We start from the raw sequence: 13540 nt of genomic DNA, 5'->3' as shown, positions 1-13540 counted from the left end.
CAAGAGCAGACACTGAGCTCTGTATGGAGCCAAGAACTCTTCTTGAGCTGAAAGGTGCAGAAACCAGGGGCAGAGAAGTGGGGGAGAGCTGTGAGGGAGGAGCAAGTAGTGAAGGTGCAGTATGGAGCCTGCCTGGGGCAGCTGCTGCTGAATCTTTTGCTGCTCAGGGCAGGTGAGAGGGGCCGGGGCAGAGCCCACAGCGATCCTGAGAAGGCTCGGCTGTAAGCTGGAAGTGGTGGCCCCAAAGAGCCTTTGTGACTTCAGTGGGAACTCGGGATCGAGGAGATGTGAAGGAAAACTCGGAGATGGAAACTGTGATGCAAGACAGATTTTATTGCAGGTTCCATGTTTGAGAGAGTTGGTGGAAGGGCAGCCCCTGGCCAGAGGATGTCCCCAGTCTCTTGCACAGGACAGAGGTAAAGGAGCAGGCACTCAGTTCTGGGCTGTGACATCAGGGGGTGTCCAGACCTGAAGTTGAAGTACAAGCACAGCAAAGGAAGATAGAGCACAGAGTCGCTGTGCAGGGACGGGAAGACTGAGCACCAGTGCCCAGCAGTGGCGAAGGGAAACCCTGTTTCTCGGCATCAAGTGAGGATGTGCTGGGGCTTGTGCAGAGCTCTCCTTCGACCAGGGGCAGAGGCAGTGCTGTGCTTAGCAGGGCCCGCAGCTGCCACTGAGGTATCCAAGACCACGGCGAAAGCCACCGTAACCACAGCTGCCAAAGCCTCCATAGCCCCCAAAGCCACCAAGGCCGTAAGAGCCTCCATAGCCTCCCAGGCCTCCATAGCCCCCAAAGCCTCCATAGCCCCCAAAGCCGGCACTACGTCCAAAGGTGCCACCCAAGCCCGATCCAACGGCAGGGACTCCTGCTGAGCCAACCACGGAGCTCTGTGGGAAGGAGCTGAGGATGGGCCCGGGGAAGGTGACCACGGTGGCTGGGGGTTGGATCACCACGGTGGAGTCGGGGCACTGGCGCACACAGGGCTCATTGCAGCTGTCAGCCAGTGGGGCTGGGGCGGCCACACCGCAGGCAGGAGCACACAGGCTGGAGCAGGACATCTTCCACACAGTCAAGCAGTCCTGCAAAGGGAACCCAAAGTAAGGAAAGGTTTGGGGAGACCTGTATGGATGGAGGCAGAGAGAGAGCCCTGAGAAGCCTCTGAGAGCTGCACTTACCCAGGAGCTGAAGGGAGTCAAGTGGAGGAAGCTGGATAGAGGACTGCAGAGTGCTCAGCTCTTTTATACCCATCCCAGACAGCGTGAGGCACACATGAGAGGGTAGTGGTGGCAGAAGCTCCCAATAATCATGAAATAAACCAAATACGCATCATGACTCACAGGAAAAGATGCAGAGCAATTATTTCACTTCCCATTGGGTACACTGAGACAAAAACATGCCTTGGAGAACAGTACGGGGATGAGAAGGTCACATGGCTATGCATGATTACTTCAAAGAGAAGGTGTTGCTCTTGCTGATGTGTTTTGAACAAATTATACCCAGTGTGTTCCTAATGCCTTGGCAGATTGGCATTCACAAACAAAGACATCATAGCTATAGACGTACCCTTGGCTGGCAAGTGAGAAATGCCCCACGCTCCATTGGGCAGGGAGCTGCCAACAATCAGAGATGCTCTGACTTCCCAACCCAATTGCATCCTACTATTAGCCACTGAAGGGTGGTGGCAGTTGTTTGGGAGCTGTCCCAGGAGGGGGGGATCATTTCATCGCTTTGTCCAAAGTTTACCAGCCCATAAAACAGTGCTAATGAAGGTAATGATAGACATCGTGTCTGTGAGCAGGACTGCAAAGTGCTTTGTCTGCAGGATACCTGTGAGTCTTTCTCATAGACGAAGTTTGGGATTAGGAACAAATTGGGGTTTACAGGTGTTGTGAGGTCAGCATCAGCAGCGCGTGGTCTGTCTTTCATGTAATTGCTTGTAATCACCTGTCCATCACCTCAGCTTCTTGTTCTCCAGGGCATGCTTACACCCCAATATCTCCATTGATGAAGGATTTAATTGCTTTGCTTCACTCCTCAAGTGTCATGAAACATTGTTACTTTATTTCACAATTATCTGGGACTTCTGCCACCAATGACATCCCGTCTATGCCCCAGGCTGTCTGGGATAGGTATAAAAGAGCTGAGCACTTTGCAGTCCTCTATCCAGCTTCCTCCACTTGACTCCCTTCAGCTCCTGGTAAGTGCAGCTCTCAGAGGCTTCTCAGGGCTCTCTCCCTGCCTCCACCCACACAGGTCTCCCCAAACCTTTCCTTACTTTGAATTCCCTTTGCAGGACTCCTTGACTGTGTGGAAGATGTCCTGCTCCAGCCTGTGTGCTCCTGCCTGCGGTGTGGCCGCCCCGGCCCCTCTGGCTAACAGCTGCAATGAGCCCTGCGTGCGCCAGTGCCCCGACTCCACCGTGGTGATCCAACCCCCGGCCACCGTGGTCACCTTCCCCGGGCCCATCCTCAGCTCCTTCCCACAGAACGCTGTGGTTGGCTCAGCAGGAGTCCCTGCCGTTGGATCGGGCTTGGGTGGCACCTTTGGACGTAGTGCTGGCTTTGGGGGCTATGGAGGCCTGGGAGGCTATGGAGGCTCTTATGGCCTTGGGGGCTATGGAGGCCTGGGAGGCTATGGAGGCTCGTATGGCCTTGGAGGCTTTGGGGGCTATGGAGGCTTTGGCAGCTGTGGTTATGGTGGCTTTCGCCGTGGTCTTGGATACCTCAGTGGCAGCTGCGGGCCCTGCTAAGCACAGCACTGCCTCTGCCCATGGTCGAAGGAGAGCTCTGGAGAAGCCCCAGCACATCCCCACCTGATGCCGTGAGGAAGGGCTCCCCTTTGGAATTACAGGTCTCTGGAGATTGGACATCTCGTGCCTGCTTGGGGAACACCTCCGTCTTCCTCTGCTCTATTTGATCTTTGCTTCAAGACCCACTCTCATGTCATGACACAACCCAGCACTGGCTGCCTGCTCCTGTCCTTCTGGCCTCTGCACGGAGACAAGAGCAGCCCCTGGCCAGATGCTGCCCTTCTGCCATCTCCCTCCTCCTCCCCTGGACCTGCAATAAAAGCTCTCTTACACTGCAGTTTTGACCCCAATGTTTTTATTGTCCTTGTCCTTCCCTAATTGCCTTATATCTCAGAGATTCTGAGTCTGGGCTGCTAGCTGCTCTCATCACATTGCCTCTGGGACATTTGTCAGTTGTGGCAATACATTACTGCTGAGGATCACAGTTGACAGAGAGTCCTTAAGAGCACATCCCACTGAGTCTCCTCCCTTCTCACATGTTATAGTCGTAAGCACAATCCTCTTGATTGTGTTAGCATTCACTGGATGTCCCATGAAGCCTCCTCCACCCCTTTTGGCCATCCAGTGCTCTCCATGCCTTATTTCTCTTCCTTTTCTCATCCAGCCAGTGATCACACATGCAGGTCATAGGAAGTGGGGAGACATGCATGGTTAGGGCTGCTGCCACCTGTTAATAGTGCCCCTGTATTCAAATCCTGGAGGGGACCCTAGAGGGGGTAAGGGAGGCACCAATTCATGTTCCCAAGGTTCCACTCTCAGCGATGAATGGAGCACAGCTGTCCTGATCCAGAGGGCACGAAGGTCTTGAGTCAGAGTTTGGAGGCCCTCCTCTCCTTATGTCTCGCTCTTCCCCAGGCATTTTCTGGTCCCATAATCCCAGCACTGTGCACTAGTCTTGTACAGAGGTGATTCCTGCCAGGGAAGTAAAGGTGGGTAGCTGAGCAAAAGGTTGGTCACTGCTGGGGACCTCAGGAGAACACACTCATCAGCAACTGGAAGACAGGGAAGGATGAAAAGGCAGCAAATTTCAGGAATAGCCATGGGTTTCCTGCACCAGCTGAGTAGAAAATTGTCCTTCCTCCCTTGCCTTTGGCTTACAGCTCAGTTCCTCCCTTCCTTCCCCACGTGTCTGCTGGCTGCTGTGGGAGTGTGCTCAGCCAAACCCCATGTTTTGCCTCCAGTAGTGACCCATGTGGGCTGGGTGAGGGCCCATTGGTGGGAGGTGCTGGCTGGGCCCCATCCCGCTGAGGTGGGGGGTTATTTGGGGTGGCCTGAGTCCAGGAGGTTTGTATGAGATGAAGGGCAGCTAAGGGCCCAGCACTGCATTCACTGCAGAGGACTGAGTGAAGTATGTCTGCCTTGGCAGGCTGAGCAGTGTGTCACAGCTACTGCGGATTTTACCTGGCATCTGCAGGGAAGAACAAACCATATTGCTATGTGAAGCTCTGGGTAAACAAGGAGCAAGAAGAAATCTTGAGAGGATAGAGACAAGGTTGCTGAGTGGCTTTCAGCATCCTACCTCTACCCCATGAAGCTCTGATGTGGCCTTTTCACTTTGGGAGGCTGCACCTGTGTCTATGGACCCCACAGCAGGAAGTCCATCTATAGGGACGCTAAGGAGCAGACAATGAAATCACTGGTAGGCCACGAGCACGCCTTGAGCTTCAGCAGACATGAAGCAGGTGCACAGATGAGTGTGAGAGTTCTAAGGGTGCAGCAGGTTCTGTAGGCACTGTATGGGGTCCAGATGGGGCGAGCTCCTGCTGGAGTCGTGTGGCCTGCAGCAGATGAGAGAGGAGGGGGCAGTGCCCAGAGTGCTCCTGAGAAGGCCCAGCTGGGAGATTTTGGAAATGGCCCCAACAGGTCTTTGCAGCTGCAGTGGGAACTGGGGACAGAGGAGATGTGAAGGAAAACCCAGAGATGGAAACTGTGATGCAAGACAGATTTTATTGCATGTCCAGGGGGAGAGGATGGAGGTGGCAGAAGGGCAGGCCTTGGCCAGAGGCTGTCCCCATCTCCTTGCAGAGAACAGAGGGAAAGGAGCAGGGAGCCAGTGATGGGCTGCATAATCATGGGGCAGAGAATCTTGAAGCGAAGATCAAGGGGAGCAAAGGAAGAAAGAGCTGGTCCCTGTGCAGGCATGGAGAATCCAATCCCAGACTCAGCAATGGCGAAGGGGAGCCCTTCTTCACAGCATCAGGTGGGGATGTGCTGAGGCTTCTCCAGAGCTCTCCTTCGACCAGGGCCATAGGCGGTGCTGTGCTTAGCAGGGCCCGCAGCTACCGCTGAGGTATCCAAGACCACGGCGAAAGCCACCGTATCCGCAGCTGCCGAAGCCTCCATAGCCCCCAAAGCCTCCAAGGCCATAAGAGCCTCCATAGCCATAAGAGCCTCCATAGCCCCCAAAGCCTCCATAGCCCCCAAAGCCGGCACTACGTCCAAAAGTGCCACCCAAGCCTGATCCAACGGCGGGGACTCCTGCTGAGCCAACCACGGAGCTCTGTGGGAAGGAGCTGAGGATGGGCCCGGGGAAGGTGACCACGGTGGCTGGGGGTTGGATCACCACGGTGGAGTCGGGGCACTGGCGCACACAGGGCTCATTGCAGCTGTCAGCCAGTGGGGCTGGGGCGGCCACACCGCAGGCAGGAGCACACAGGCTGGAGCAGGACATCTTCCACACAGTCAAGGAGTCCTGCAAAGGGACCCACAGTGAGGAAAGGGATGGGGAGAGCCACATGAATGGAGAGGCAGGGAGAGAGCCCTGAGAAGCCTCTGAGGCTGAGGTAAGCTGCACTTACCGGGAGCTGAGGGGAGTCAAGTGGAGGAAGCTGGATAGAGGACTGTAGAAGCCCTCAGCTCTTTTATACCCATCCCAGACAGCCTGAGGCATGCACTCGAGGGCGGTGGTGGCAGAAGCTCCAGATAATCGTTAAATAAAGCAACAATGCTTAATGACACACAGTGAGAGATGCAGAGCAATTATTTCCCTTCCCATTGTGTACACAGAGGCGAAAAGGCACCCTGGAGAACAGCAAGGGTATGAGAAAGTCACATGGCTATACACAATAACTTCAAAGACAAAGTGATGCCATGTCTTGGATAGGCACACTCTTGGCTGCATAAGGAACTGGCTGGCGGGACGGGCCCAGAGAGTGGCGGTGAATGGAGTTAAATCCAGCTGGTGACCCATTGTTACTGGTGTTCCCCAGAGGTCAGTGCTGGTGCCTGTCCTCTTCAGTATCTTTATTGATTACCTGGGTGAGTGCACTGAGTGCAGCCTCAGTAAGTTTTGCTGGATGCGTCGATCTGCCTGGGGGTTGCGAGGCCCTCCAGAGGGATCTGGACAGTCTGAATTGCTGGGCTGAAGCCAATGAGATGAGGTTCATCAAGACCAAATGCTGGGTCCAGTACTTTAGCCAGAACAACCTCAGGCAACGCTACAGGCTTGGGGCTGAGTGTCTGGAAGACTGTGTAGAGGAAATGGACCTGGGGATATTGATTAATGCTCAAGTGAACATGAGCCAGCATTGTGTCCAAGTCGCCAAGAGTGCTAATGGCATCCTGGCTTGGATCAGAAATAGTGTTGCCTGCAGGAACATAGAAGTAATTGTCCCCCTGTACTCAGCTGTGGTGAGGCCACAACTTGAGTACTGCGTCCAGTTTTGGGCCCCTCACTACAGGAAAGACATTGAGGCTCTAGAGAGTGTTCAAAGCAGGGCAACACAGCTGGTGAGGAGGCTGGACCTCAACCATATGAGGAGCAGCTGAGGGAGCTGGGATTGTTTAGTTCAGAGAAGAGGAGGGTCAGGGGAGATTTACTGCTCTCTATAACTACCTGAAGGGACGTTGTGGTGAGCTGGGTGTCGGCCTCTTCTCTCTAATGATAGGACTAGAGCAAATGGCTTCAAGCTGCTGCAGGGGAGAGTAAGGCTGGACGTTAGGAAATACTACTTCTCTGAAATAGTTGTCAGGCAATGGAGTGGGCTGCCCAGGGAGGTGGTGGAGTCACCGACTATGGAGTTGTTCAAGTAACATTCGGGCATTGTGCTGAAAGACATAATTTAGTGACAACTAGTGCTGACGGGTGCATGGTTGGGCAGGATGATCATGTGGGTCTTTTCCAACCTCGGCAGTTTTATGATTCTATGATAATAAACCCCATTGTGCTCCACGTGCTTTGTGCCGTTAATGTTCACACACAAAGAAATCACAGTTGTAGATGTAGTCCTGGCTGGCAAGTTAGAAATGCCCCACGCTCCATTGGGCAGGGAGCTGCCAACAATCAGAGATGCTCTGACTTCCCAACCCAATTGCGTCCTACTATTAGCCACTGAAGGGTGGTGGCAGTTGTTTGGGAGCTGTCCCAGGAGGGGGGGATCATTTCATCGCTTTGTCCAAAGTTTACCAGCCCATAAAACAGTGCTAATGAAGGTAATGATAGACATCGTGTCTGTGAGCAGGATTGCAAAGTGCTTTGTCTGCAGGATACCTGTGAGTCTTTCTCATAGACAAAGTTTGGGATTAAGAACACATTGGGATTTATAGGTGTTGCGAGGTCAGCATCAGCAGCGCGTGGTCTGTCTTTCATGTAATTGCTTGTAATCACCTGTCCCTCTCATCAGCTTCTTGTTCTCCAGGGCATTCTTACACCCCAATATCTCCATTGATGAAGGATTTAATTGCTCTGCCTCACTCCTCAAGTGTCATGAAGCGTGTTGGCTTTATTTAAAGACTATCTGGAACTTCTGCCAATGGCACTCTTAGGTCAATGCCTCAGGCTGTCTGGGATAGGTATAAAAGAGCTGAACACTTTGCAGTCCTCTATCCAGCTTCCTCCACTTGACTCCCTTCAGCTCCTGGTAAGTGCAGCCCTCAGAGGCTTCTCAGGGCTCTCTCTCTGCCTCCATCCATATGGCTTTCCCAAAGATCTTCCTCATTGTGAGTGCCTTTGCAGGACTGCTTGACTGTGTGGAAGATGTCCTGCTCCAGCCTGTGTGCCCCTGCCTGCGGTGTGGCTGCCCCAGCCCCACTGGCTGACAGCTGCAATGAGCCCTGCGTGCGCCAGTGCCCCGACTCCACCGTGGTGATCCAACCCCCGGCCACCGTGGTCACCTTCCCCGGGCCCATCCTCAGCTCCTTCCCACAGAGCTCCGTGGTTGGCTCAGCAGGAGTCCCTGCCGTTGGATTGGGCTTGGGTGGCACCTTTGGACGTAGTGCTGGCTTTGGGGGCTATGGAGGCTTTGGGGGCTATGGAGGCCTTGGAGGCTATGGAGGCTCTTATGGCCTTGGAGGCTTTGGGGGCTATGGAGGCTTTGGCAGCTGCGGATATGGTGGTTGGCGTAGAGGCCACAGGTACCTCAGTGGCAGCTGCGGACCCTGCTAAGCACAGCACTGCCTCTGTCCACGATTGAAGGAGAGCTCTGAAAAAGCCCCTGAAGAAGCATGTCCCCATCTGATGCCATGAGGAAGGACTTCCCTTCGGCACTGCTGGGCTCTGGTGCTTGGACACCTCGTTCTTGCACGGAGACCAGCTCTTTCTTCCTCTGCTCCGTTTGATCTTTGCTTCAGGACTCGCTGCTCTGTGATGATGCAGCCCAGTGCTGACTGCCTGCTTCTGTCCTTCTGCCATCTGCAAGGAGATGGGGACGGCCTCTGGCCAGCGGCTGTGCTTCTGTCACCTCCCATTCCTCCCTCCCCCCCTGAACCAGTAATAAAAGCTCTCTTGCATCACAGTTTTCTTCTCTGAGTTTTCCTTCACCCCTCCTGTTGTGCCCAGTTCCCACAGCATCTGCACAGGCTCTGTGCAACCACAATCTCTCAGCTGGGCCTTCTCAGGAGCCTTGCGGGCACTGCTCCCTCCCCTCTTACCTGCCCTTGGCTCTATGGCTCCAGCTGGAGCTCACCCCATCCAGATCCCATACAGTGCCTTCAACAGTTGCTCCTGCCTCAGAGCTCTCTCCCTTTCCTCTGCCCCTGGTTCCTGCCTGCTGCAGCCCAAGGAGAGCTCGTGGATAACAGTGAGCTCAGTGCCCACTCTTGAGTGTCCCTGTAGGTGGCTTTTTGGGCTGTGTGGTCCACGGACAGCAGTGCAGCCTCCTAATGGGCAAAGGCCATGTCAGAGCATCCTGCGAGGCCAGGGCACAAAGAAAGGAGGCTAAGATTCCCTCAGCAGCCTTGTCTCTTGCCTCTCAAGATTATCTCCTACACCTCTTCTACCCAGAGCTCCATGTACCACTACCATAGGCAGTTCTTAATCGCCTTTGGCTGACAAGAAATTCCACAGCAGCTTGGGCCACATGGCTCTGCCTGAGTAGGACAGGCCTGCTTCACTCAGCTTTGTGCAGTGAATGCAATGCTGAGCCCTCTGCTGCCTTTCATCTCATACAGCGCTCTGGGACTCTAGGCCCCACAAAGCACCTGGCTGCATCAGAGCAATGGGGACCAGCCACCACCTCCCACCAGTGGGCCTGCAGCCATCCCATGGGACAGCACAGGAGGCAGAACATGGGGTTTGGCTGAGCTCCATCACACAGGAGCCAGCAGAGGTGAGGAAGGAAGGACGAAATAAAGATGTAAACAAGGTCAATGGAGGAAGGACAATTTTCCATTCAACCAGTGCAGGAAACCTATGCTTCTTGTTGATGGCATGTGTTCTTCTGACATCCGCAGCAGTGACCAATCTTCTGCTCCACTACCCAACTTGACATTCCTGACAGGAATCACCTTTGTGCAAGAGCAGCACACAGTGGGGCCAGAAGATGTATGGGGAAAAAAATGACACCAGACAAAGAGGAACTCCAAACTTGAACTCAAGACCTTTGTGTTCTCCAGGACAGGATGGCTGTGGTCCATTCATGTCTGAGCCCCACTATCCCCTCTAGGAGCTGGGCATGGGGGCACAGTCATCAGATTGCAGCAACACTGTCCATGCACTGCTTGTTTCCCCATTTTGTCTGACCTCTACATATGAACACTGCCATGGCAGGAAAAGAAGGTGATCAAGGCATGGAGAGCCCTGGATGATCAGAGGGTGTAGAAGAGGTTCTTTGGGACATCCAGTGAGTGTTAACATACTGAAGTGAGGTTTGTTTATGAGACGTCATTACACCCATTGCGAGAAAGGAGGAGACTCAGTGGAATGAGCTCTGCAGGACGATCTGTGCACTGGTGATCCTCAGCTGTAATGGAATGCCCCAACAGCCTAATGTGACAATGGCAATACTGTGGGAGCAGCTCACAACCCACACTTGCAGCCTCTGAGATGTGAGGAAAGGAGAAGGAAAATAAAAATACCAAGGTCAACAATGCAGTGTAAGGGAGCTTTTATTGCAGGTCCGGGCATGAGGATAAACATAGAAGAAGGGCAGCCCCTGGCTAGAGGCAGTCCCCATCTCCTTCCAGAGGGCAGAGAGAAAGTAGCAGGCAGCCAGCACAGGGCTGCATAATCGTGGGTCAGAGAGCACTGAAATGAAGATCAAGGGGAGCAGAAGAAGGCTGAGCTGGTTCCCATACAAGCATGAGGAATCCAATCCCGGACTCAGCAAGGCTGAAGGGGAGCCCTTCCTCACAGCATCAGGTGGGGATGTGCTGGGGCTTCTCCAGAGCTCTCCTTCGACCAGGGCCACAGGTGGTGTTGTACTTAGCAGGGCCCACAGCTGCCACTGAGGTACCTGTGGCCTCGACGCCAGCCACCATATCCACAGCTGCCAAAGCCTCCATAGCCCCCAAAGCCTCCAAGGCCATAAGAGCCTCCATAGCCCCCATAGCCTCCAAGGCCATAAGAGCCTCCATAGCCCCCAAAGCCTCCATAGCCCCCAAAGCCGGCACTACGTCCAAAGGTGCCACCCAAGCCTGATCCAACAGCAGGGACTCCTGCTGAGCCGACCACAGCGTTCTGTGGGAAGGAGCTGAGGATGGGCCCGGGGAAGGTGACCACGGTGGCTGGGGGTTGGATCACCACGGTGGAGTCGGGGCACTGGCGCACACAGGGCTCATTGCAGCTGTCAGCCAGTGGGGCTGGGGCGGCCACACCGCAGGCAGGAGCACACAGGCTGGAGCAGGACATCTTCCACACAGACAAGGAGTCCTGCAAAGGGAATTCAAAGTAAGGAAAGGTTTGGGGAGACCTGTGTGGGTGGAGGCAGGGAGAGAGCCCTGAGAAGCCTCTGAGAGCTGCACTTACCGGGAGCTGAAGGGAGTCAAGTGAAGGAAGCTGGATAGAGGACTGCAGAGTGCTCAGCTCTTTTATACCTGTTACAGACAGCCTAGGGCTTAGATTGGAGGGCGGTGGTGTCAGAAGCTTCCAATAATCATGAAATAAAACAAGTACTCATCATGACACACAAGAAGAGATGCACTTATTTCCTTTCCCATTGGGTACAGTGAGGGATAATCATGCCTTGGGGAATATGAAGTAGATGGTATGGTCAGATATTTATACATAACTAATTCAAAGACAAGGTGCAGCTTTTGCTGATGTGTTATGAATCAATAACTCCCAATGCATTCCAAGTGTCTTGGCAGCAAAACATTTACACACACTGAAATCATACCCACTGACTTGGCTGGCAAGTGAGAAATGCCCCACACTCCATTGGGCAGGGAGCTGCCAACAATCAGAGATGCTCTGACTTCCCAACCCAATTGCGTCCCACTGTTTGCCACTGAAGGGTGGTGGCAGTTGTTTGGGAGCTGTCCCAGGAGGGGGGGATCATTTCATTGCTTTGTCCAAAGTTTACCAGCCCATAAAACAGTGCTAATGAAGGTAATGATAGACACTGTGTCTGTGAGCAGGATTGCAAAGTGCTTTGTCTGCAGGATACCTGTGAGTCTTTCTCATAGACAAAGTTTGGGATTAAGAACACATTGGGATTTATAGGTGTTGCGAGGTCAGCATCAGCAGCGCGTGGTCTGTCTTTCATGTAATTGCTTGTAATCACCTGTCCCTCTCATCAGCTACTTGTTCTCCAGAGCATGCTTACATCCCAATATCTCCATTGATGAAGGATTTAATTGCTCTGCCTCACTCCTCAAGTGTCATGAAGCGTGTTGGCTTTATTTAAAGACTATCTGGAACTTCTGCCAATGCCACTCTCAGGTCAATGCCTCAGGCTGTCTGGGATAGGTATAAAAGAGCTGAGGGCTTCTACAGTCCTCTATCCAGCTTCCTCCACTTGACTCCCTTCAGCTCCTGGGTAAGTGCAGCTCTCAGAGGCTTCTCAGGGCTCTCTCCCTGCCTCCATCCATATGGCTTTCCCAAAGATCTTCCTCATTGTGAGTGCCTTTGCAGGACTGCTTGACTGTGTGGAAGATGTCCTGCTCCAGCCTGTGTGCCCCTGCCTGCGGTGTGGCTGCCCCGGCCCCACTGGCTAACAGCTGCAATGAGCCCTGCGTGCGCCAGTGCCCCGACTCCACCGTGGTGATCCAACCCCCAGCCACCGTGGTCACCTTCCCCGGGCCCATCCTCAGCTCCTTCCCACAGAGCTCCATGGTTGGCTCAGCAGGAGTCCCTGCCGTTGGATCGGGCTTGGGTGGCACCTTTGGACGTGGTGCCGGCTTTGGGGGCTATGGAGGCCTGGGAGGCTATGGAGGCTCTTATGGCTATGGAGGCTCTTATGGCTATGGAGGCTCTTATGGCCTTGGAGGCTATGGGGGCTATGGAGGCTTTGGCAGCTGTGGATATGGTGGCTGGCGTCGAGGCCACAGGTACCTCAGTGGCAGCTGTGGGCCCTGCTAAGCACAGCACTGCATCTGGACAGTGAAAGAGAACTCTGGAGAAGCCCCAGCACATTCCCACCTGATGCCATGACGATGGGCTTCCCTTCAGCATCACTGGACTGCAAACCTTGAATGCTCCGTTCCTGCATGGGGACCACCTCTGTCTGTCTTTGTTCTGCCCGACCTCTGCTTGTGCACCGGCTTACCCACGATAGCATGGCCCAGCTTCGGCTGCCTGCTCCTGTCCTCTGCTCTCTGCAAGAAGACTAGGACAGCCTCCAGCCAGGGGCTGCCCTTCTGCCACCTCCCTCCTCCCCTGAACCTGCAATAAAAGCTCTCTTATACTGCATTCTTGAGCCCCGTATTTTGTCTTCCTTGTCCTTCCCTAAATGCCCTTTATCTCAGAGACTCTGAGTCTGGGCTGCTAGCTGCTCCCACAGCACTGGCTCTGGGACATTTGGTAGTTGGAGCTGTGCATTACTGCTGAGGATCACAGTGCATAGAGGGTCCTGCAGAGCACATCCCGCTGAGCCCCCTCTCTTCTACAACCGGTCCAATGACACCTCTGAAACAAACCTCACTTCAGTATGTTAACACTCAATGGGTGTCCCGCAGAACCTCTTCCATGAGATCTGCACAACCTGGCCTCTACATGCCTGCTTTCTCTTCCTTTTCTTGTTATGCCAGTGATAACACATAGAGGTAAGGGGAAATGGGGAGACAAGCAGAGCATGGACAGGGCTGCTGCCAGCTGCTAACCGTGTCCGTGTGTTCAGAGCCTGGAGGGGACACTGGAGAGGGTAAGGGAATTACCACCCCACGTTCCCAAGGGAGCCCTCACAGCCATGAATGAAGCACAGCCATCCTGACCCAGAGAGGCATCAAGGTCTTGAGTCAGAGTTTGGAGGCCCTCCTCTCCTTACATCTTTTTTGTGCCCCAGACATCTTCTATTTCCACAATCCCAGCACTGTGCACTCGTCTTGTGCAGAGGCGTCGCCCGCCAGAGAAATCA

The 13540-nt window shown here is 54.0% G+C and overlaps 1 protein-coding gene and 5 pseudogenes across 6 annotated transcripts; 3 read left to right on the top strand and 3 right to left on the bottom strand.

Annotated features, from left to right (window-relative positions):
• Positions 1-651: 651 nt before the first annotated feature.
• On the bottom strand, positions 652-1059 carry LOC306956205 (claw keratin pseudogene; annotated as a pseudogene). Its single transcript has one exon. The product of its transcript is annotated as a claw keratin pseudogene (transcript).
• Positions 1060-2315: 1256 nt separating this feature from the next.
• Positions 2316-2750, top strand: LOC306956192 (claw keratin pseudogene; annotated as a pseudogene). The gene has a single exon. The product of its transcript is annotated as a claw keratin pseudogene (transcript).
• A 2323-nt stretch (positions 2751-5073) lies between these two features.
• On the bottom strand, positions 5074-5481 carry LOC306956207 (claw keratin pseudogene; annotated as a pseudogene). The gene has a single exon. The product of its transcript is annotated as a claw keratin pseudogene (transcript).
• A 2304-nt stretch (positions 5482-7785) lies between these two features.
• LOC306956202 (claw keratin pseudogene) lies at positions 7786-8193 on the top strand (annotated as a pseudogene). The gene has a single exon. The product of its transcript is annotated as a claw keratin pseudogene (transcript).
• Positions 8194-10449: 2256 nt separating this feature from the next.
• On the bottom strand, positions 10450-10875 carry LOC306956193 (claw keratin-like; the record flags this gene model as incomplete). The annotated part of the gene is made up of 1 exon (XM_079547602.1): positions 10450-10875. The coding sequence occupies one exon, from the start codon at positions 10873-10875 to the stop codon at positions 10450-10452; it is 426 nt and encodes a 141-aa protein (XP_079403728.1).
• Positions 10876-12120: 1245 nt separating this feature from the next.
• LOC306956197 (claw keratin pseudogene) lies at positions 12121-12546 on the top strand (annotated as a pseudogene). The gene has a single exon. The product of its transcript is annotated as a claw keratin pseudogene (transcript).
• Positions 12547-13540: the final 994 nt, after the last annotated feature.

The sequence above is a fragment of the Tetrao urogallus genome, assembly GCF_951394365.1.
Source record: "Tetrao urogallus genome assembly, chromosome: 28".
NCBI classification, from domain to species: Eukaryota; Metazoa; Chordata; class Aves; order Galliformes; family Phasianidae; genus Tetrao; species Tetrao urogallus.
This window is presented reverse-complemented; position numbering and strand designations above follow the sequence as displayed.